We start from the raw sequence: 22,509 nt of genomic DNA on the forward strand, positions 1-22,509 counted from the left end.
TTTGCAATACCCTGAAGAGGTATTGGTGCGAGACTCGATCAAAGGCTTTTTCAAAGTCTAGGTTTAGGACCGCTAGTCGCATGTTTCTGTCTCTTGCATAACAAATGGTGTCACGGATCAGCATGAGACTGTCGCTGATCTTCCTTCCCACAATGGCACAGGTTTGGTCTGGATCAACCAAGTCTCCCAAGACAACAGACATTCGTGTTGCTAGAAGCTTGCTGAAAATTTTACAGTCCACGTTTAAAAGCGTTATGGGTCGCCAGTTTTTTAAGTCAATTTTGTCTCCTTTTTTGTGCAATAGAGTAACTATCCCTATTCTGAAACTGTCTGGTATATGGCCTCGACTGGAAAATTCGTTAAAAACAGTTAACAGATCTGGTGCTAAAATATCCCAAAAAGTCCGGTAAAATTCGAGGTTGAGTCCGTCCTCCCCGGGTGATTTGCCTTTTTTCATAGTCTTTATGCAATCATTCATTTGGTCTTGGGTAAAGTCCGATGTTAAAAAGGGGTCTTGACGCACTGATCTTGAAATATGATCTAATACATGCCCCATTTCATTCTCATATGTTTCTTTCTTTTCAAATAATTTTTTGTAGTAGTCTTCGACCAATCTGTTTATTTCACTACTTTCCTTTGTTATTTGCCCGTTTTCGTTTTGAAGTTTAAAAATCCCCTCTTTTTTGCCCATAATTTTTTTTAAAAAGTAGCGTGTACATTTTTCCCCTTCTTCTATTTCTCTTTCTCTGCTTCTTATTATGATGCCTTTGCTCTTTATTTCCGCCAAAGCGTTTAGTTCTTGTTTGGTCTCTTTGATTTCATCATTAAAGTCCATCCCCTTTTCTGTTAGGATGAAATAGCGTTGGAGTCTTCTTTGTAGTCCCGACATGCGTTTCATCTCTTTAAGTTTCTTGTTTTTCCCTGCATTTTTAAAAAAGGTCTGTGTTCGTTTCTTTGTCATTTCCCACCATTGTGCTCGTGAATCATACGAGTCTTGAAGGGTCTGCCAGTCTTTGTACAGCTCCCTGTATTGTGCGGCTAGAGCCTCATCCTCCAGCAGGGAGCAGTTTAACTTCCACAAACCCTTCCCAACAGTCATACCTGAAGGAAATGAGAAAGAGCAGGACAGTAGCAAGTGATCCGAAAAAAAAACTGGAATTAATCTTGCATCACTCTGTGCTAAACCCCTCGTAAATATGTAGTCTATTCGAGAGGCTCTGGCATTGTCACTACTGAACCAGGTGAAGCCCTCCTCTCCTGGATGTATGGATTTGAAACAGTCCACCAGTTTAAATGTCCGGCACATGTCTTGTAATAAAGTTGATGTTTTATCTACTTTAAACTCCTCATCGTTCCTCTTTCTATCCTTCCTACTTAGGATGCAATTAAAATCTCCTCCCACGATTAGTGGTTGATGGCCTAGCATATGCGACTGGATGTCCTCTAAAAGTTCGTACCTGAGTTGTCTGTCGGCATGGCCGTATATGTTAATGAGGTTAAAATCATTCCCTATATAAGAAAGTCTTGCTAAGATTGCGCGTCCGTCTCTCATCACAGTACTCCCCTTTATGATGAGTTGAGGGTTGTTTATTAAAATGGCTACCCCATCGTTACGGTTTTCATTCGAGCCACTCCATAATGACGGATATGGCCAAATCTCTTCCCACTGTTTATAATTTTTTAGAAAGGGGATGCAGCATTCCTGTAGTAAAAACACATCTGTTCTGATAGTTTTTAAGAACGATAAAACACTGTGAGCCTTAACCTTTGATCTCACACTTCTCACATTGATAGTAGAGAATGTAATGTTCATAATTGTTGTTAAAGTATTTAAACTAGTTAGACAAAACCGGGGATCTGAGTCCATTCTTTGGTGATCATCGAGATCATCGAGAGTGTCACCTGTGTCAGACACATCACTTAAGAGTAGTACCTCATTTTGAGACTCACCGGGGAAAACTCTGGGACCCTCTGACTCTCTGTCTGTGGTTCCAGGTCTTCCCCTTTTTTCTGGGTTAGGGGGTTAGCCAGAGGACCTATCAAGGGGTCTCTTACTTTCTTGCCCACAAAGGGTCAGATTTTTTCCTTCCCCGACTTCCTCCGTCTCAACTTCATACAGTTCCCTTGTGGGCTTATTCACCGGCAATCGGCTTTCTTCTAAATCTCTTATCTTTGTTTCTGGTTTTTTCACTACTCCCAATTTTGTCTTACTTTTACTCCTCTTTCCAGTGCCCGTATGGGTTTTTGGAGAGTCATTCGCCTTTTCGATTTGTTTGTCTTCTCCAAATCCCGGCAATGGCGTAGCAAACAAATTTGCTAATTTGAACTCTCTTCCAGGCCCTTCCTGATTAATATGTGTTTTCGGAGTGGCAGTTGCTTTTTCTATTCGTTTGTCATGTCCAAATTCAGGTATTTTATGAGAAATCGAATTAGAATTTCCAGGTTCTTCCTGTTTCAATTTTGATTCTCTGGTCTCTGCTCCAGGGGTTTTGGTAGGTACATCTGTTTTTTCAATTTGTTTGTCTTGTCCAATTTCTTTGTGCATTTCTTGATCAATTTCATTGGGTATTTCCATAACTTTATTCATTTCCTGTTCATCTTCATTGGGTATTTCTATAACTTCATTAATTTCTTGTTCATTTTCATTTTGTATTTCCATGACTTTATTAATTTCATTGTCTTTGTTATCTTTATTCACTTCATTGTCTTTGTGACATTTATTCATTTCATTATCTATGTTGTCTGACATCATTTCATTGTCTTTGTTGTCTTTGTTAACTGCCTTCCTAGCTTTCAATTTGTTAGCAAACGAATTCGGGCAGTTTCTAAAGAGGTGATTCGTTTCTCCACAGAGATTGCATTTTCTGCTATTGATACATTCCTCAAAGGAATGTCCAATTGTTCTGCACTTTCCACAAAAAATTCGATCACATACCTCAGCCAGATGCCCATGCTCACCACATTTGCGACAGAGTTTCGGTTGCCCTTGATAGTGGATAAAGCCACGGTTTTCCCCCAGGAATATAGTCGACGGGATTTGTTTCAGTCCCTGAAAGCCCTGAGGATCTTGCCGTAGTTGGACTGGTACCCTCCAGGCACCATTCCAATAGCCTTTCTCACACCTCACCTTCATAGCCTGGCCTTTTACTGAGCAGTATCTACTCAACCAATAACAGACGTCATCAGCACTGATTATTTCACTAAACATTCTAACAACGACAATCTTGTTAGCATTATCAGTCAGCTTCTCCACTGTAAATCCTGAAAACTGGGACCTCACTCCCTCAAAGCGATTCCAAAACTCTTGATAAAGAGCTGCCGTTTCAAAACTCACATCAAAGCCTTTGCCAGAAGTCATTTTTATGACAGCATGTACCTCCTCCTTTTTAAACTTCAGAATCTTTTCAACAAACTTGTTAATAAAATCCGTCCTTGACATTCCCTCCGAAATTGCCACAACATCTTTGAGCAAGAATCTCACGCAGTTACGTCTCCGCCCGCCGGTATAATGCCCGGCCATGGCAGGACTCGGCTGCTTTACTTCTAACTATGTTAAAATGGTTAGAATTGTAAAATTAATAATTAACAATACTCTTAATACCGACGCCAATGACCGCACCACTGCCTACCACCCCCAGGCCAACGGGTTGTGCGAGCGGTTCCACCGCTCGATGAAAGCGGCCCTGCGCGCCAGCCTGACCGATGGGGACTGGGTCGATAAGCTAGCCTGGGTCATGCTGAGACTGAGGACCGCTCCCAAAGAGGACCTTCAGTGCTCTTCAGCTGAGTTGGTTTACGGTCAAGTGCTGCGGGTGCCAGGTGATTTCATCCCAGACCCAACAACACCCTGGGCTGCATCCAGGGAGAAGTCCATCTTGCAGGGCACTGCGGGAGCGTTTGTGCCTATCCCCACATCGCGACACGGCAGGCCAGTTTCACGGGTTCCTTCCAACCTGCGCTCGGCTGGTTTTGTTTTCATTCGCCACGATGCCCACCGCGGACCATTGCGCCTTCCTTATGATGGACCGTTTAAGGTCCTGCAGCATGGTGACAAGACCATGGTCTTGGACATTGGTGGTAGGCCAGAGACTGTCTCCGTGGACAGGGTTAAGCCTGCCCACATGGATATGTCCAAGCCACTGGAACTGGCCCAAGCCCCACGGCGCGGCCATCCTCCTGCGGCACGACCCTCCGGCCCCGAGGGTACCCACTCTGACCCTCCGCCCCCAGCACCTGTGGGCTCTCCAACTGAGTCCACAAGCTCTATTCATATTTTCTTTTTCCTATTTATGCGTGCACTTGTGGTGGAGCTCAAATTTAGTTATATTTCTACCATGACAATAAGGGCATTCAATTCAATCTACCAGGACTCGTAAATTGTTACCAAATAGCTGTGAATCAAAGTTTCACTAACTACTAAACCATTGTGTTTGGACCCTTGTTTTTGTGAATAAATTCACAATTTCACACCAACACATTGTATTTGTATTATTAACATCATCGTCATCAATATTATGCTTATTGCTGATTGTAGTCTCTGATGAATGCGGCAAGACATAAATCGGGGAATAATTCACTATACGGGTTGTCTTTTTTAGTGCCTGAATGAAAATAGCGACGTCTGAGCCAAAGGTTGGCGACTTTAAAGATCGGCTGCTTCATCAACATTAGTGGTTATCCTGCATTTCCTTGCAAAGGTGTGTCTATTTACATTACCACTAAACACAATCCCTCAGTATATAGTCTTGTTTTTTTTCTCTTAATGTAATAAACACCCGAAAAAAAATGCAGTACGTTAACAATTGAAACGGGATCATGCGTCAGTAATGCTCCTTGCTTGAATCTAGAAACTTCTATCTTGCCTAAACTGCCATTATTCCCGGCTAGCGGTACAAACTTCCCACTTTTCCTTAAGCTAACGCGTTCATGTATCTACCATATGTCTGCAAACGTCGATGAAATATTGTAAACATGCGTTCTGTCAATCCACGTTAGCATACAAGTGCTAGGCTAACGGGAAACGCGCGTTGCGCTTGAATTTCGGGAACTTCGATAGAGGTTTGTTTGTGTGATGCCTTGCAGGTTGTGTTGGGCGTGACGGAGAAGCATGGACGCTCGAAAAGTAGCTGAACTGAAGGGCTTCGTGCAACTTTGCGAGTCCAACCCCGCCATCCTGCATCTACCTGAGATGGCTTTCTTCCGGACTTGGTTGCAGAGGTTAGATCAAGTCATTTTTCGTTTGTGGATTTGGTGTCTTCAGTCGCGAGTGCAGTGTGATTAATTGATTGTTAGGACAGGATTTTACAAAAACTTGAAAATAACCAATTGATTAACACATAGGAACGCGCCCTTATACTTTTTATGTCTTTGGAACATGCGCTGATGTATTGTGTTGCAATTCCTAGCCTTTTACCATAAACATTTCCCAGTGATAGAAAAATCTGGTCCTCGAGGTGATGAAACTAAGACTAGTTTTCTCATGGATATATTTTATGACACTTTAAATTTCACTTTTAAAATTGGTTTGTCTTTTTTCATTGGACAAACAATCAATTGCATACCTGTCAACCTGTACGTTTTTGCAGTACAAAGTACGTTTATTATGCATTGTAAGACGTGTACGACGTACGAGAAAATCTGTACAGAAAAACGCAAATTTGTCAATTATGGGTACCATCCGGCAGACATGGGACCAAGTCACACATGTGCAAGTCTCAAGTAAGTCTCAAGTCTTCACCTTCAAGTCCCAAGTAAGTCCCAAGTATTTTTTTCTTGGGCAAGTCAAGTCACAAGTCAAGTCCCGAGTCTTAGATTGCCAAGTCCAAGTCAAGTCACAAGTCATAAAAACAGCGACTCGAGTCGACTCGAGTCCAAGTCACTAAGTCTCAAGTCCCCATGTCTGCCATCCGGTATACATCAACTGTGATGAAACGGCAAATCAGTCAAGTCAAAAGAGTTCGCCGCAGTAGCCTCTATTTCGGTATAGTCTTTATTTTTTTTGTTGCAAACGAAGCGAGCGGTTTGATGCTACTGTGTGCATGCATCTGCCGCCTCGGATTTCATGTGGTAGTTATGTAGTGAAAGGAAGTTCTTTGTAGAGAAGCGGCTTTTTCGGCTCAACTCATTAAAGAGAGCCTGCTCTCAAATGGCTCATTTGTTTTGATGCATTATATTACGAATCATTATTGTTGTATAAATAAGTTGGTACAAAAGGAGAAAATGAAAAAAGACAGGTTTGTGGTTATCCCTTTAATCAGTATATTACCAACAATAATTAAATGCAGAAAAATAATTAATAATTTGATTAGGAAAATGTATTATTCTTCTTAATTATAATTGCATGTAATTTTTCCTCCTACAATGAACGTCCAAGCTACTTAATTTTAGAACTTTTTTATAATTAACCTTATTCATGTCGAGCAACTCTGTATCTCACAACAAAATGTTAATTAAAAACATATATGATATAACGAAACACATGTACAATATAACATGTTAAACTACATAAATCAACACGTTTGGAAAAAAAAAATATGGTGTGAGATTATTTGGTATTTTGTAAGGGAAAATATAACATTTTGTAAGGGCATGGAGCCGTGGAGGTTGACAGGTATGCAATTGATTCTAAAGTCAATCAAAATACAATTTAAACCCAAACTGTCTGACTTTCAGGGTTATAAACTTATATCCAGGGTTCGTACGTCTGTTTGAAATCCTTGAAATAAAAGTTGAATTTTATTGTTGTGTTTTTAAGGGTTGTAAAGTGCTTGCACTTTGGGTGAAGTGCTTGTAAGTGCTTGCTGGTATTTGTTTATATGGTATCGTCCTGGAAAGCATCATCACCCCCTATGGGACAGGTGCATGCTACACCTAAATAGGGCACTATGAAATTTGTATTTTTGCAAGGATGAAGGTAACAGGACAATGTTTCCCAGGGGTGAATTGTAATGGGACGGACTTCCTGCTTTTTTATGAAACACTTATGTGGGAAGAAATTTGTCCCGAAAATATTTACAAACGAATTGTTAGGATTCACAAATAAATATATTCGCGATTAACTCAAGATCTTAAAGTCGTTGTGAGTTTTGGTAAATGCAAACACGGGTTTAAAAATCACAAATGTGAATCGCAGATATATTTGTGGATAATCAGAATCTTCTTTGAATGGTACTGGAGATATTGAAAAGTCAAGTCATGTTTATTTGTATAGCCCTTAATCACAGGAAGTCTCAAAGGGCTGCTCAGACCACAGATTATTGCAAACCACAGACTATTATTACACCATCCCCTGATCTAAAACCTACATAAGGGCAAGGAAAAACTTTAAAACCTCAACATGAGGAAATGAAGAAACCTTGAGAAGGGACCGCACATTAAGTATTCCCCGTCCAGAATGACCAGGCTGCAACGGATGTTGCAATAACAAATAATACACAGTCAACATAAAATACAGGTTATTCATATGCTATAGAATATAAGTGTGTTTTTAGCCTAGATTTAAACATTTCCACTGAGGTGGCAGATTGAACCTCAGACGAGAGTATTCCACAGCTCCAGGGCCCGAATGGAGAACGCTCTCGAACCTGCGGATCTCTTCGTGGCTCTTGGGATCACTAGTAGACCAGCATTTTCAGAGCAGAGGCTCTGGACCGGAACTTAGGGGGAAATTAAATCTGAAAGATATGAGAGTGCAAGTTCATGCATGATTTTGTATAATCCCAACAGAACCTTAAATTCACATCTTGAGCTAACAGGGAGCCAATACAGGTTAGCTAAAATCTGGGTAATGTGATCAAACTTTCTTGTCTTAGTTAAAAGCCTCGCTGCAGCATTGTGTACCAGCTGAAGGCTCTTGATTTTGGACTGAAAGTGAATAAAAGTGCTTGAATTTGGCCATGAAAAAAGTGTACGAACTTTGCATGTCAGTACTCATAATTCAGTGTTATGAGAGGAAAAAAATCCTTGTTTGAATTGATAGGATATTGTCTTATCAGCTTTTTTTTTTTTTTTTAAATGGAATTCACAATAGTAAAGGCTGTATTCATAATTATTAAAAACCTGTTGCACTTCTTAGTTATTTTTATCCAATAGAATGCAATCACACGACTGACATGTTTTGCATTTAAATTCACATAAGTCTTATGTCTTTGCAGCATGGGAGCAAAAATACCTTCCCAACGCTCTCCCAAAGATCATTGTCAGGTAATGAATTGGATATTTCCTTATTTTGTCATTTAGCCACGAACCATTCTTCACATTATATTTTGTTACTTGTTACTCAAAGGCCCGATGTCGAAATCTATCAAGTTAATTCTAGGTTTCAGCCAAGTTATCGCAGTTTGTTCAAATAAAATATCTTTGAGCTGCTTTCCGCACAACAAGCAACGTACATGTATAAATTGCATTCATCGGAAATTGATCAAAAGCAGTTTTGCTTGATTGCAAAATCTCGTTCTGTTCTCGATGAAGAAAAATGGAAAATTGACATTGGTTCATAGTTTGGCTTTCCTGCTTGTAGGGTGAGTGTCCTTGCGGTCCTCCTCCGACATCTACAGCTTCCGCGACGGCACCTGAACCTCCCGTTTCATCTGAGAGCGAGGAGAGTGAGCTGGGTAATTCTTTTTCTGCATAATTGCTCCTGATTCCTCCTATCATGTTTTTTTTTCTGGAATTCTGTTACATTACTTTATATTTGTTACAAGCCAGCTCTCAGTTTGATGTGTAGAGGCATCTGGTGAGAAAAACCCAAGGCCAATTAACTAATGATTCTTTTCTAAATGGAAATACAGGATGGTAGTCTTCCTGCTGGGCATTTCTGCCTGACGCGCCTCCTCCGGCGCCTTTGGAATGCTTGTGTGCCCTTAACACTCAGGCCTGACTGGGTCATCAGCTGGGGACCACCGGTAATTTATGTTTCGCTCCTTTAACCCCAGGACATCTCCCGGTGGCAGAGCGATGGCTGGGAAATCTCCCTGCCAACCCCACTGATGCCCTAGGTGTTACTTGAAGGCCCCCAGTTCCTGTCATTCCTCCGGAGCCACAGCCAGAAGCTGCCCTTTTCCGCCTCTTCTGACAGCTCAGTAGCCTAGATGGTAGTGTGCCCGCTTTGAGACTGGGAGGTCGCTGGTTCGCGCCTTGGCCGAGTCATACCTAATTGGTATAATGGCGGCGCCCTCTGTTGGCTGCGGCTGCATCGACTCGCTACAACGGGTCAGGTGTATCGACATTTCGTTCTGTGTACATTGTTACAAAGAATGACAATACAAAGGAAATTATTATTATTATTATTATTTAGTTGCTCTTCGGTGGCCCGCTCCTGTGCATCCAAGGTCTCTGAGCAAGCGGGAGGTTGAGGAGCCCACAAAACCCCTGCACCCCACCTCCACTAGGCATACTGTTGTTTTCCAGCCCGCCTTCCTGCACTCGGCTGCCAGGTCTTCATACTTCGCCCGTTTCCTCTCGTATGCTGCCTCTATTCCCTCTTCCCAAGGGACAGTGAGCTCAACCAGGAGGACCGCCTTGCTGGCTACAGACCACAGGACAATGTCTGTCTGCAATGATGTTTCTGCGATCTCCCTGGGGAACTGCAACTGCCTTTTGAGGTCAACTTTCATTCTCCATTCGCTGGCGGGCGAGAGGAGCCTTCCAGAGTGTAGCCGGCGAGGGGCATTGCTGTTTTTGCGAACGTTGTCGCCAGCCCTTGCAAACTGGATGAGGTGATTTGATGGAGGAGCTGGCTGACTGTTTGCCTTCTGTCTGCAACCTTCGACTACCTCTGCCAACTTCTTTAGGACGGCATCGTGCCGCCACCTGTAGGCTCCTTGGGAAAGTGATCTACATGCACTGTCAAGGTTTAAACTCGAGATGTATTAGAATGAAAAAAAGAACACACTGAATTGATATTAGGTTTTGCTAGCCCTTCCATCGGAGGTGCGTGCTTCCAAGATCTGTTTCCATGATTGGCTCAGTAAGGAATTGCGCTTCCCCGATGACTAGAGACTTGTTTATTTGGGAACACAGACATAAAAAAACACTGATTGGCTTAAGCAAAATCACTAAAATACATCAAACAAATCTGATTGGTTTAAACACAAAACACATGTTTAAATGAAGTGAATAATGCTGGTCACTAGATGGCATGTAAGTATAATAAATGAGCAGTAAGGACAGTGAAACTGTAACAGAAAAGGTACAATGCGTCACTAAGGGCCCGGTCACACAGCCGTTTGCGGCTGTATCACGGCCAGAAATATCTGCCTGTGAGGCGGACGCTATTGCACGCTTTGAGATCGCCATACAGACGAGATACAGCAGTGCTTAACAAGCGGTCGGAAATTCGCGCGCGGGTGGCAGCGCGAAAAAGTTTTGAGCTGCTCAAAACTTTGAGCACGTGTTAACCGCGGGCGACACACGAGGTAATGACGCGGAACGACGTGCTCTGGCCGCGGCCAGGGCGTGGTTACACATGGGTAGGACGGGAAATTTCAGCGGGTAATCGTGGGTGGAGCATGGCAATTGCATGTTCTGCGCCTGTATCGCAGTGTTATTACGTGAAATTAGCGTGTTACGCGTGTGACTGTCAAACGCCTTTTTCCGCGTATATACAGCGCGATTTGCCGAGCACACGTCAGTTGTGCTCGAGACGTCAAGGGGTGAACATAGATCTCCGTCACCGTAGTGACCTCGTCTTAATCCATTTTTATTTCTTGACATTTCTTTTCATTTCATAACAAGATAATAAAATAAAAATGAAAAACTATTACAATAATAACATATTGGCTTCTTCGGTGCCATAGCTTGAAATCTTGATCTTCACGGGACTGTGTCTTGAGCGGTTATGATTTCTACAGCCCGGTGTTATGCCGAGAAATACACCCCTGCCGAGATTTGCATCCCCCTCGCTACTACAACCACTTTTACCTCGTTTTATCTCACTTTTATATCACTTTTAGGGAATGTAATGGCGAACATATAACCAAAACCATTTCGTCTTGCATTTGTTGGAAATGTAATACAACTTAAACCATTCCGTCTTTGTTTTTGTTGTCAACGTAATCAAACGATAATGCACACCGTATATAAAATCCTCCCCCCCTCGCGTGAATGCGCATTCTGCTGCGTTTCCAACAAAAGCGATCATATTCTATATAAAACGCTTATTAAAACAATAAAGCGAGCTAATTATAACAATTGGGAGATCCTAGTCTGTATAACGCGTTTATTTAAACAAAGTGCGATCGTATTCTACAAAATGCGTTTGTTAACGCGGATGAAAAAGTCACCAACGTCAATGCACGCTTCCAACAAAAGCGATCGCAGCAGAATGCGCGTTCACGCCAGGGGTGCGGGTGGGGGGATTTGGGGGGTTGCGTAGGAGTCTGATTTGGGCACAACACCGGCTCGAGAGCTTTTATACCCGTGGTCCACACGAGAAAATGACGCGGAAATGACGGGATGAGGAAGCGGAACAGTCGCCGGCGTCTGTTTTGCGGGCATACCACCGATGAACAACGGGTTGGCCAATTTTGCGCATTTTCCATCGCGGGCAACCACGGGCAAAAAAAAAAAACGCAAAACTTTAGCCGTACTTCAGCCGCAAACGGCTGTGTGACCGGCCCCTAAGGAATATAGGGAGGAAAGCTCTTCCCCGCACCAAAGCCAAGGCCATGTTGATTAATAGTTAGCAGGCCCCAAGAGGATACAATTTGTATGAATACAAAAAGCACCTGGATATAATCTTTGGCTTTGTTAAGGTACTTTTGAGGATAACATAATACAAAGGCACATACAAACTATATAATTTTCCTTAATGCACCTTTGCTCTTTCAGAAATTGATCTTGAAGGTGTCATTGAACCAGAATCAGAAGAGCCAGAGGAAATGGGAGATGCAGATAATGTTGAGGTATAAACATTCTAAAAGAAAATGTTTTCAATTATGAGAATTAAATGCATGTATTCTCAAAGGTGACTGAAGAGATGATGGACATGGCTAATGACAAGAAAATGCAAGCCATCGATGCCCTTGGAAGTGGTGAGTGGAGTCGGGAGCAGATTTTTGGCCTTTTTTGCACAATTTAAAAAGTGTTGGTGCGAGGTAAAAAGCTGTGTGGGAATATAAAACTGTAACAGGACATTTTTACACTTCAGTGGTTTACATAGGTGGTTTGCGCGCAGCCCCATGATGCAGAGGTTCAGGGTTCAAGTTTAGCTGCCGCATCCTCCCTGTGTGGAGTTTGCATGTTCTCCCTGTGCTTGCGTGGGTTTCCTCCCACATTCCAAAAACATGCATGTCCGGTTAACTGTCCCTAGTGAACGAGCGAGCGAGTTGTCCGTCTGTGTGCCCTGCGATTGGCCGGCAGCCAGTTCAGGGTGTCCCCTGCCCACTGCCCGAAGATAGCTGGGATGGGCTCCAGCACCCCCGTGACCCTACTGAGGATAACCGGTGCAGATAATGGATAGATGTATGGTTTACATGGAGGGCAATTAAGAGAGGTGTAAATAGCCTTCCGACGAATATATTGATCTCAGTTTCCCATATCGAACGTCATAAATTAAGGCAGCTTTTTTTATTTTTCATAGTCCTAACTAACACTCAACAAAATACCATACAAAAATCATATTAAGTCACTACTTGGGGATTAAGTATCCAGTAATTGTTGTATCATTGTACGAGACATTACAAGTCACTGGTGTTTGATACTAGCAGATCTTTAAAAGCTATCATCATACATTTCAATCATGGGTTTGAAATCACCATTTTTGTTTGTTTTCCATTTGTTTCAGCAGGATGAAGGTCGGTTTAGTCCAGTGGTGGCCAACCCAGTCTTTGAGAGCCGCATGTTTTGGAGGTTTCTTTTCTCCAACTCAGGTGATGCAAATTTTCCTGTGGGAGCTTGATGATAATCCAGGTGATTGGAATCGCCTGTATTGGAGTGGAGAAACTTCAAAAACATGCAGGACATGTCTCGGGGACCTGGTTGCCCCCCCTGATTGGTCACTTTGAGTCTCCATAGTTGGTATTCTTTCTCATACTTTTTAGCACTCGTGTTTGGTTGCACTACACAATACAATACATTCTGGGCGGATATCAGACGTTGTCCTTTCAAGGTTTCTCAGATTTCTCCTCATATTTATGTAGGAGACCTACAGAAAGCTTTGGATCTTTTTACTGAGGCTATCAAACTAAATCCCTGCATGGCCATCTTGTACGCAAAGAGGGCAAGGTGAGCTGACCCGAAAGACCATATTTGAGTCATTCCTACGGAACAGTTCGAGATGCTGCTCTAAATTGTCATCTGTGTTAGTGTTTACATCAAGATGCAGAAACCAATGGCAGCCATCAGAGACTGTGACAGAGCCATCAAGATCAACCCGGACTCTGCGCAGCCTTACAAGTGGAGGGGGAAAGCTCACAAGTAATTTAGCATTATCTGCTTCATAGTTGAGAATAACTACAACTGTAGTCTATATCAGCCGAGGAGTACTTTTTTGATTTCAAATCTTGAGACGCAACGGCAGTCGAAAATATTCCGATTCAGAATATTTGTCAAAAATACCCCAAAAAAGTGGTCTGGCGCATCCATCCATCCAATTATTGAAATAAAATATTGATTCCTGAATTGTAATTTTTTATTATTATTATTTTTTTTATTATGTAGCCAAATTTGATGGTATAAAGTTTTTCTTATCATTTGTGGTCACTGCTTAACAGGTAATCCAGGTAATTGATTTTGGTGCATAATTTAGCGCTGATTTGGGTTTCTTTCCCCCACTTTTGAATGGTTCATTTGTTTTTCAAGGGTTATTTTTATGGCAGCAAAGTGATTAGCGTGTCGGCGGCACAGTTCTGAGGTCTTGGGATCAGATCAGAATAGAATTGTATTTGTCATTGATATCCACATGGTGAAACATACTATGCAACAAGATTAGACATGGCACTCCTGGATAAACAGTGTTCATTTTACCTCTGAAAAGTGACTTAATATGATTTGTGATCGCATGCTCAAAAATCTAGGGGTGCCAACAAAGATCAATGGGCAATGTTCCCTCTAAACTGCGTGCGTGCGCAATCGCGCACTGCCCGCACATTCTCAGCGTACAAGAAAATCTAGCCAGCGCACAAAAATCAGGGCTCGAAATTGCTAATTAAGAAGCGAATTAAATCAAAGTTACAGGGCATGAAGGTAAAAACACATGGGTTCCCCTGACGCTGTTTTTTAGATGCGGTATTTTGAAGTCAATCTCGAAGTGTAAAGAAGTTGAGTAAAGTCGGTAAAGTTTTTCGAGAACCCGCTATTTCGTCTCGGCTCACTAAAGAGAACCGGCTCTTTCGGGTCCCAAACGGCTCTTCAGGTTGTTTTTTGCTTCTTTAATCCCTACACAACTAAATATTATGTAATATTGTGTACAAAATGACTTAAAGGAAGGGGGGGAATAGAACAAAAAAGAAAAAAATGCCAAAATGAAAAAGTAGTGAAAAGTTGAGAAAAAAAAAATGAAAGGAAGAGCACAAAGAAGGAAAAAATTTTGAAAAAAGCCAGAAAAAAAAGAAAAAAAACAAAGTAAAAAAAGTAAATGGAGAACAAAAATAAGATAACAGCTCGGAAAAAATGAGATTTTTTTTAAAGGAATTAAAAAAAACAAGGAAAAAGAAGAAAACATTTGTGTTGCATTCAAATAATTTCCAATTATACCAAGTCAATCTTGTTGCCAACATTGCACTTCCACTTAAAAAATGTGATTAAATACAGTTGTGTATCGTGCACTAAACCCCCAAAAATGTTAGTATTCTGCGACAAAAGGTACCAGGAAAAAAAAAAAATGGACATCTTGTGAAAGAATTGTTGTAAAAACAAATGATGTTTTTAGGCCGTACAACCTTTGCATGCGTACATTAGTCAATTCATTCAAAAGTGAAAAATAATTTTGCATTGCCGTAAACTCAGCAAAATGTAACGTGATGTCTAGTTTTGGACATGTTTGATAATGATTTAGTTGCCACACTTGGGGTTGCTGTTGCTCACTTTTGTTTCAAGCGTTGCTCACCCACTTTGTGTGAACGCTCAGACCCGTGGAAAATTACAGGGAACATTGTCTATGGGTCCCCAAAATTTAGTGTTATCGAGGTTGAAATTGTAAATCGGCGACAAATATATAATCTATATATTCATTCAGTTTTAAACATCACTTCAGTTTTTTCAATTCATATATTCTTTGTTGTTTGCTGTCCCGCCACAGTTGTAATGCCTTCTCAAGGTCCAATCCATTATCATCCTCATAGCGTCACCAGGAATATAATTTAGTCCATTTTGCCAGAAAAGTCCTTTTCTTGCTAGGTGTATCCTTTTGTTTATTTTCTTTTGTCGAATATTTCGGTTCAACACACGTGTTTTCCTTGCCTCCGCGATCTTCTGAAGAATTTCTCCACCGTTTTTTCGTGCGGGAATTATTGCCGTTGTTATCACCCTCTGCATTATGTTCCGACTTATTACTGACGCTGAAGAAATTACCAATTTTGTGTTGATTTTCCCCTAATGCTAACTGTTTTTTCAGAGGCATACTTATACCTGTCAACCTCCACGGCTTCATGCCCTTACAAACTATCGTATTTTCCCTTACAATATATTAAAAAAAAAATCCTACACCATATTTTTTTTTCAAACGTGTTTAACATGTTATATTGTACTCGTGTTTCCTTTTATCATATATATTGTTAATGAACATTTAGTTGTGAGACACTGAGTTGCTCGACATGAATGAGGTTTAGTATAAAAAAAAGTTCAAAAATTAAGTAGCTTGGACGTTCACTGTAGAAGGAAAAAACGCATTCAAATATAATCAAGTAGAATACTACATTTTCTTATTCAAATTATTAATTCATTATTTGCATTAAATCATTGTTGGTAGTATACTGATTAAAGGGATAACCACAAACCTGTCTTTTTTCAGTTTCTCCTTTTATACTTCCTTTTTTTCTTCCTTATACAACATCATAATTCGTAATATAATGCATCAAAGCAAGTGAGCCGTTTGAGAGCCGGCTCTCTTTAATGAGTTGAGCCGAAAATTTCGGTTCTCTAAAAAGAGACTGAGTTCACTTCACAACTCTAACTCGTTTGACTTGATTGATTTGCCGTTTCGTGATAGTCGGTGTATACCGGATGGTACCCATCATTGACAAATTTGCGTTGTTCCCTACAGATTTTCTTGTACGTCGTACACGTCTTAAAATGCATAATAAACGTACTTTGTACGGCAAAAACCTACTGGTTGACAGGTATGCATATTTAACCTTCACTCAACGACAAGCATTACAACAATGACGTAATCTCAAAACAACGAGATGTCGTTTGCCGAGATCAGCGCGCAGACAAAAACTCGAACCAAACAACAATGGTAGATCTGCCTGACGAAAAGTTTGGAGTGCGGTAAATCTTTGTTTAAATAAATAAATAAATAATCGGATAATAATGACAATTTTGTGTCAAAAAAGTTGCGTCCCGGGGATGCACGTTGATTTGACACAATGCGTCCCCAGCAAAAATGATGCGGGCAAACGAGAACACTGGATAAACATGTAATAGACTTCAAAGGTGAAGTGCGTCGTGTGAGGTGTCCTTTAGAGTTGAAAGATAAAAGTTTTCTCCACTAAGTATATGCAAACAATGCCCAACTGATTTCAAAGAGCCTTTGTGCCTATGTGCTTTTATCTTTAGTCTAGCAGGTCTGTTTGGAGTGGATCAAACCCCCTACAGTATGATATGATATGATCTGCATTTATATAGCGCTTTTCAAGTCTTCCCAAAGCGCTTTACATTGTGCTTCACATTTCCCAATAGCTGCCGTGCAGCCATGTAAGGCGCTAACATGCTTACAGGACGAAAAGTGTTTATTTAAGTCCGGTCTAGTCATGTTTATTTGTATAGCCCTTAATCACAAAGAGTCTCAAAGGGCTGCACAGACCAGAGATTTTTGCAAACTACAGACTATTATGAGACCATCCCCTCATCTAAAACCTACATGAGGGCAATTAATATGTCTGTCTGCATTTTTTATATAGCGCTTTTCAAGTCAATGAAGACCTCCCAAAGCGCTTTAGAATGTGCTTCACAAACACACTCACACACCAATAGCAGCCATGCAAGGCGCCGACCTGCTATTTGGGTGCGTCTAAGAAATACTCATCTGCCATCTACTGGCCCAAAGTTATGATAGCAGCCTTAAGTTTTTAAATCCTGGGCTCCACCTTTAACACCTCAAATGACGCACCCCTCCTTTAAAGAGAAAAATAACATAAAACACTTTGAGAATAAATGGGCAAAAATGATTACACCGTAGGCTTAGTTCTTTCAGACTGGCTCAAGTTACAATAATGGTGCAATAAAAGAATAGTGCATTGTAACAATAGTGCAATGAAAAAAATAAGTCACAAGATGTATATTTTCAGTTTTGTGCGCTACCTTAGCCTGTTTGAACGGACCTGAAGTGCCTACCTTCATTAAACAAGGTATTAAATATATATTTCAGACTGCTGGGCCACTGGGAGGAGGCCGCCCGAGATCTGGCCACAACATGCAAACTGGATTATGACGAGGATGCTGCCGCACTGCTGAAGGAGGTCCAACCGAAGGTCCGATAGAATACAGATTAGACATAAATGTCTTGGGGAAGCTGTAAAGAAGAATTATTTTAATTTAGATGTTCGATCATTCACATTTTTGCAATTTTTCATTTCAGGCCAATCGAATTATTGAGCACAGGCGCAAATATGAACGAAAGAGAGAAGAGAGGGAGATCAGGGAGAAACAAGAGAAAATAAAGAAAGCGAGGGAAGAGCATGCCCGGGCTCAGAAGGTGAGTTATTTGGTTCAAGGAACAACTGAAGACTGATGTACGGAGAACTTTTGGTAGTGCTTAAAAGCGCACTCTATTGGCCTCACTTATGGTTGTTCACCTCAGTTAAGCTGTGAATACATTTATAGAAACTTACACAAACACTGTGTTCTTACAGTTGCTTGCAAAACTATTTGGGCCCCTTGAACTTTGTGACCCTTTGCCACATTTCAGACTTCAAACATCAAGATATAAAACAGTACTTTCTTGTGAAGCATCACCAATAAGTGGGACACAATCAAGAAGTGGAACCCACTTTTTAGGATATTTTAAATTTTTTAAACAAATAAAAAAACAAAAAGTGGGTGTGCAAAATTATTCAGCCCCATTGAGTTAATAATACTTTTGCCACCTTTTGCTGCGATAACAGCTGCATGTCGCTTGCTGATATTTTTACCCATTCCTCCTTGAAAAACAACTCGAGCTCAGTGAGGTTGGATGGAAAGCATTTGTGAACAGCAGTTTTCTGTTCTTTCCACAGATTCTCAATTGGATTGAGGTCTGGACTTTGACTTGGCCATTCATTTTGGTGAACCATTCCATTGTAGCTTTTGCTTTATGTTTTGGATCATTGTCTTGTTGGAAGACAAATCTCCGTCCCAGTCTCAGGTCTTTTGCGGACTCTATCAGGTTTTCTTCCAGAATGGTCCTGTATTTGGCTCCATCCATCTTCCCATCTTTTTTAACCATCTTCCCTGTCCCTGCTGATGAAAAGCAAGCCCAAACCGTGATGCTGCCACCACCATGTTTGACTGTGAGGATGGTGTTTTGAGGGTGATGAGCTGTGCGGCTTTTACGCCAAACATAACGTCTTGCATTTTCTCCAAAAAGTTGGATTTTGGTCTCATCTGACCAGAGCACCTTCTTACACATGTTTGGTGTGTCTCCCAAGTGGCTTGTGGCAACTTTTAAACAACCCTTTTTATGGATATCTTTAAGAAATGGCTTCCTTCTTGCCACCCTTTCATAAAGGCCAGATTTGTTCAGCATACGACTGATTGTTTTCCTATGGACAGATTCTCCTACCTCAGCTGTAGACCTCTGCAGTTCATCCAGAGTGATCATGGGCCTCTTGGCTGCATCTCTGATCCGTTTTCTCCTTGTATGAGCTAAAGGTTTAGGGGGACGGCCCGATCTTGGTAGATTTGCAGTGGTCCGATACGCGTCCCATTTCAATATTATTGATTGCACAGTGCTCCTTGGGATGTTTAAAGCTTGGGAAATCTTTTTGTATCCAAATCCAACTTTAAACTTCTCTACAACAGTACCTCTGACTTGCCTGGTGTGTTCTTCGTTCTTCATGATGCTCCCTGCGCTTTAAACAGACCGCTTAGACTATCACAGTGCAGGTGCATTCATACAGAGACTTGATTACACACGGGTGGATTCCATTTATCATTGTTAGTCATTTAAATCAACATTGAATCATTCAGAGGTCCTCACTGAACTTTTTTGTTTTTTATTTGTTAAAAAAAGTTCAAAATATCCAATTAAGTGTATTCCACTTCACGATTGTTTTTCGCTTATCGCGGGTGGTTTTGGTCCCCATTAACCGCGATAACCGAGGTCCCACTGTATATGTTTTTCAATTTTATTTTGTGCAGTTTTTCCATCCATGGCAGCACCACCAAAAAAATGTTAATAGAACTTGCAGATCTCCTCTGTCATTGACTCAAGATTTAGATTTCAGACTCTCGTGATGTCCAAGAAAAGGGGTTTGCTTTGGACTATATGGCCAACATACCTTTTCAATTCATATTGCTTATTTGGTTTCTTAAAAAATGAGATAAAGCAAGACAATTAGGAATTTTGTGCACTGTGAACATTGCATGATGACGTCTGTGAAATACACTGCACTGCCTCTATTGAAGTGCAAAACTTGTGAAATGTGACCTTAAAATTGAATGTGCACGCAGAGTGTGTGTGTTGTGAGTTTGCCTAGTCTTGATGTCTCCAAATAAAACATGTGCTATTTTATTTTTATTTCTGCATCCATGTTTCACTGCCATTACGGCTTTGAATTTTTTTAAGTAAATCAAGTCGGCTATTTGAACCATCTATTATGTTTCAAGTCTGTTTTCATTGAGTTTGTGGACTATAAAAGGCTTGACATACTATCCTACAAAGCTATACCCCTATGAAGGGGATTTCTTTTTTTAATTCCAACGCTAAGTCTGAGCAATGTAATGAATCTTTCAACTCCCCTACAGGAAGAGGATGCCAGAGGGGCAGGTGGAGGAGGACCAGGATTTTTTCCAGGTGGGAGTAAAACATCCTTGCCTTTTAGTTTGTGTACTTTTCCCCCAATATTCCGCCATTCAAATGCACTGACTATATTGCCTTAATATCCATGTAACAGTGCATTGAGTTCGGCATATTGCACTACGCACTTCCAGTACATTCCCTTAACCAGGGCTGTTTTACAATAAATTTCTGGAAATTATTTGACTCAGGTGGTGCAGGATTTCCTGGGGGGTTCCCAGGTGGATTCCCAGGCGGGGCTGCTGGCATGCCCGGTCTGAATGACCTTCTGCAGAATCCTGAGCTGCTTGCTGCCATGCAGGTGACTGAGGTTTACTTTCGGGAAGTAGTGATAGCTGCACTTCAAACGACCGTATTTCCTGCACAATAAGGCGTGGCCAGAGATTGGAACGTGCGCCTCGTATTGAAAACGCGTTACCATATTTGTGCAATTATTAATCAGTCAAAATCGCTGATCACAATTGCATAACAACAGCCGCTAATTGGTTTGAATTGGACAGTAGTAGGCAATCATGACCACCAGGCCGCTAGTGACATGGATGTTTTTCCACATTTGCTTATCATTTTGATTCAATGGAATCTGACCCAGATCATGGCGAGCAGAGCAGTGGATCCCATCCACTAGATCACAATGGATACACATAACACACAAAAAGGCATGGGGTCTTATTTTATCACACTATTTTTAGTCACGGTCCAAGATATGCTAGAGAAAGGAGAAAACAAATTGATTTAAAAATTGGTCTAAAGCTTTGTTTGGCTCAAACTCAGCCTTGTAAGTGAAATGTTTTGAATACCTGTGGCAATGCATTCATATCTGACAGGACAACCAAATTACTTCCCACAATGCTTTCATCTTCATTCAATCCAGATTCTAATGAGCTTTGTTAGGACTGTGCGAGTCGGCAGTAGATAACTGTGTTTTAGTGGTCTCCATCCTTTTCTTTACCAGGGACTAGTTTAATTTCTTACAATATTCTCCGGACCCGGTTCGATGATATCAACAATTTGGTATCGCGACTAAAAATAGTATGTGATAAAACCCGATGCTTTTTTGTCATTTGTATCCCTCATAGTCTAGTTACTTGTGGATGCAATCCAGTGCACTTTTGCTGTGATTTGGGTTTGTTTCCCGTTGCATCCAACGCTATGCAATTGATAACAATGACATTCTGATCTGGTACTTTTTTAAATTGTGCAACCCTAGCCTATTTTGTGGTTTTGAATTCCATGTTACCTATTTGGGAAAATAAAATACAGACTAGCCTTTTGTGCCTCTACGGATAAGTTAAAATCTAAAATCCATAATAAGACATTGCAATTCTGGTCAAGTTTAGCATCTTGTTTTTGCTCAAAATGTGACTCTAAACTGGTGATTTTTTTTACCATTGGACAAAGCTGGGAAGGTTCTGCAAAACCTGGACCAAAGTTTGTATGTAGTTTGTCACACTCCCCCTTCTTAACATGCAGGACCCAGAGGTGATGGCCGCCTTCCAGGATGTTGCACAGAACCCAGCTAACATCTCAAAGTACCAAAGCAACCCTAAGATCATGGCATTGATCACAAAGTTGAGCTCCAAGTTTGGGGGCGCTGCGCCTCAGCCCTAAAAACTCCCGACACCAGCAATCTTGAGAGGGCTTTTCTGTCATCCTATGGTGTGCATATCAAACTATTTTGTTGGTCACTTAATCAGAGTGCTTGATTCTAAAGGGGCTGAGGGTGAGTTTAAATCGAAATGACTAAATTAGTAATAAATACCAGGGAAGATTCTGGGGCATATTTACTGTTACTTGAATTTGCTGGCAATTACCTCTGAAGATGGTTTCTTGTATATGAAGGCTCAGAGCTCCCCGCACTTATTAACACATTTTTGCAGTAATTCAAACGGGGGGAGTTGGTTCAATGGTCCCCCCCCAAGCAATTGTTTTTGTCCTATTGTCGTTTCAATAAGTGTGTCCAACCCATTTGGGTGAAACAGTTAATAAAACTTTCTCCAATGCAAATGTGATATTTCCGTGAAAAAAACATGTTGACACAAACTACTACACGTTTGCTGTTGTATCTTTATTGTATGTTGCAGAAAATTATACCCAAGACACCCCACAGTACAGAATCTGCCAAATATACATATGACCAATGAAGAGGGCACCTGAGCTCAATTTTAAGTATAAGCCTATTACTCCACCTTTCCCTCAATTTAACTCCTTACTCGATCAAAGTCCATTCGGTGAGAATAAAGTATAAATCCCCTGAAATTTGTAAAGCTGAAAGAGTGGAAAACACGAGCTGTATTTAATAAAATTGACTCATTAGTTCCCCAACTTCTCCCAAGTGCTTTTGCAAATATTACACT

General features: G+C 41.1%; 1 protein-coding gene across 1 annotated transcript; it reads left to right on the plus strand.

The window, feature by feature from the left end:
- Window positions 1-4,592: 4,592 nt before the first annotated feature.
- st13 (ST13 Hsp70 interacting protein) lies at window positions 4,593-22,159 on the plus strand. The gene is made up of 13 exons (XM_088324827.1): window positions 4,593-4,697; window positions 5,083-5,217; window positions 8,154-8,202; window positions 8,519-8,612; window positions 11,830-11,903; window positions 11,966-12,032; window positions 13,140-13,224; window positions 13,306-13,416; window positions 17,528-17,630; window positions 17,738-17,854; window positions 20,104-20,152; window positions 20,347-20,456; window positions 21,626-22,159. Exons 2-13 carry the CDS (start codon window positions 5,108-5,110, stop codon window positions 21,761-21,763), a joined length of 1,107 nt encoding a protein of 368 aa, XP_088180953.1. The 5' UTR covers window positions 4,593-4,697; window positions 5,083-5,107; the 3' UTR covers window positions 21,764-22,159.
- The last annotated feature ends 350 nt before the right edge of the window (window positions 22,160-22,509 follow it).

This window comes from Urocampus carinirostris, chromosome 1, assembly GCF_059441175.1.
Source record: "Urocampus carinirostris isolate Australia breed hairy pipefish chromosome 1, RoL_Ucar_1.0, whole genome shotgun sequence".
NCBI lineage: Eukaryota > Metazoa > Chordata > Actinopteri > Syngnathiformes > Syngnathidae > Urocampus > Urocampus carinirostris.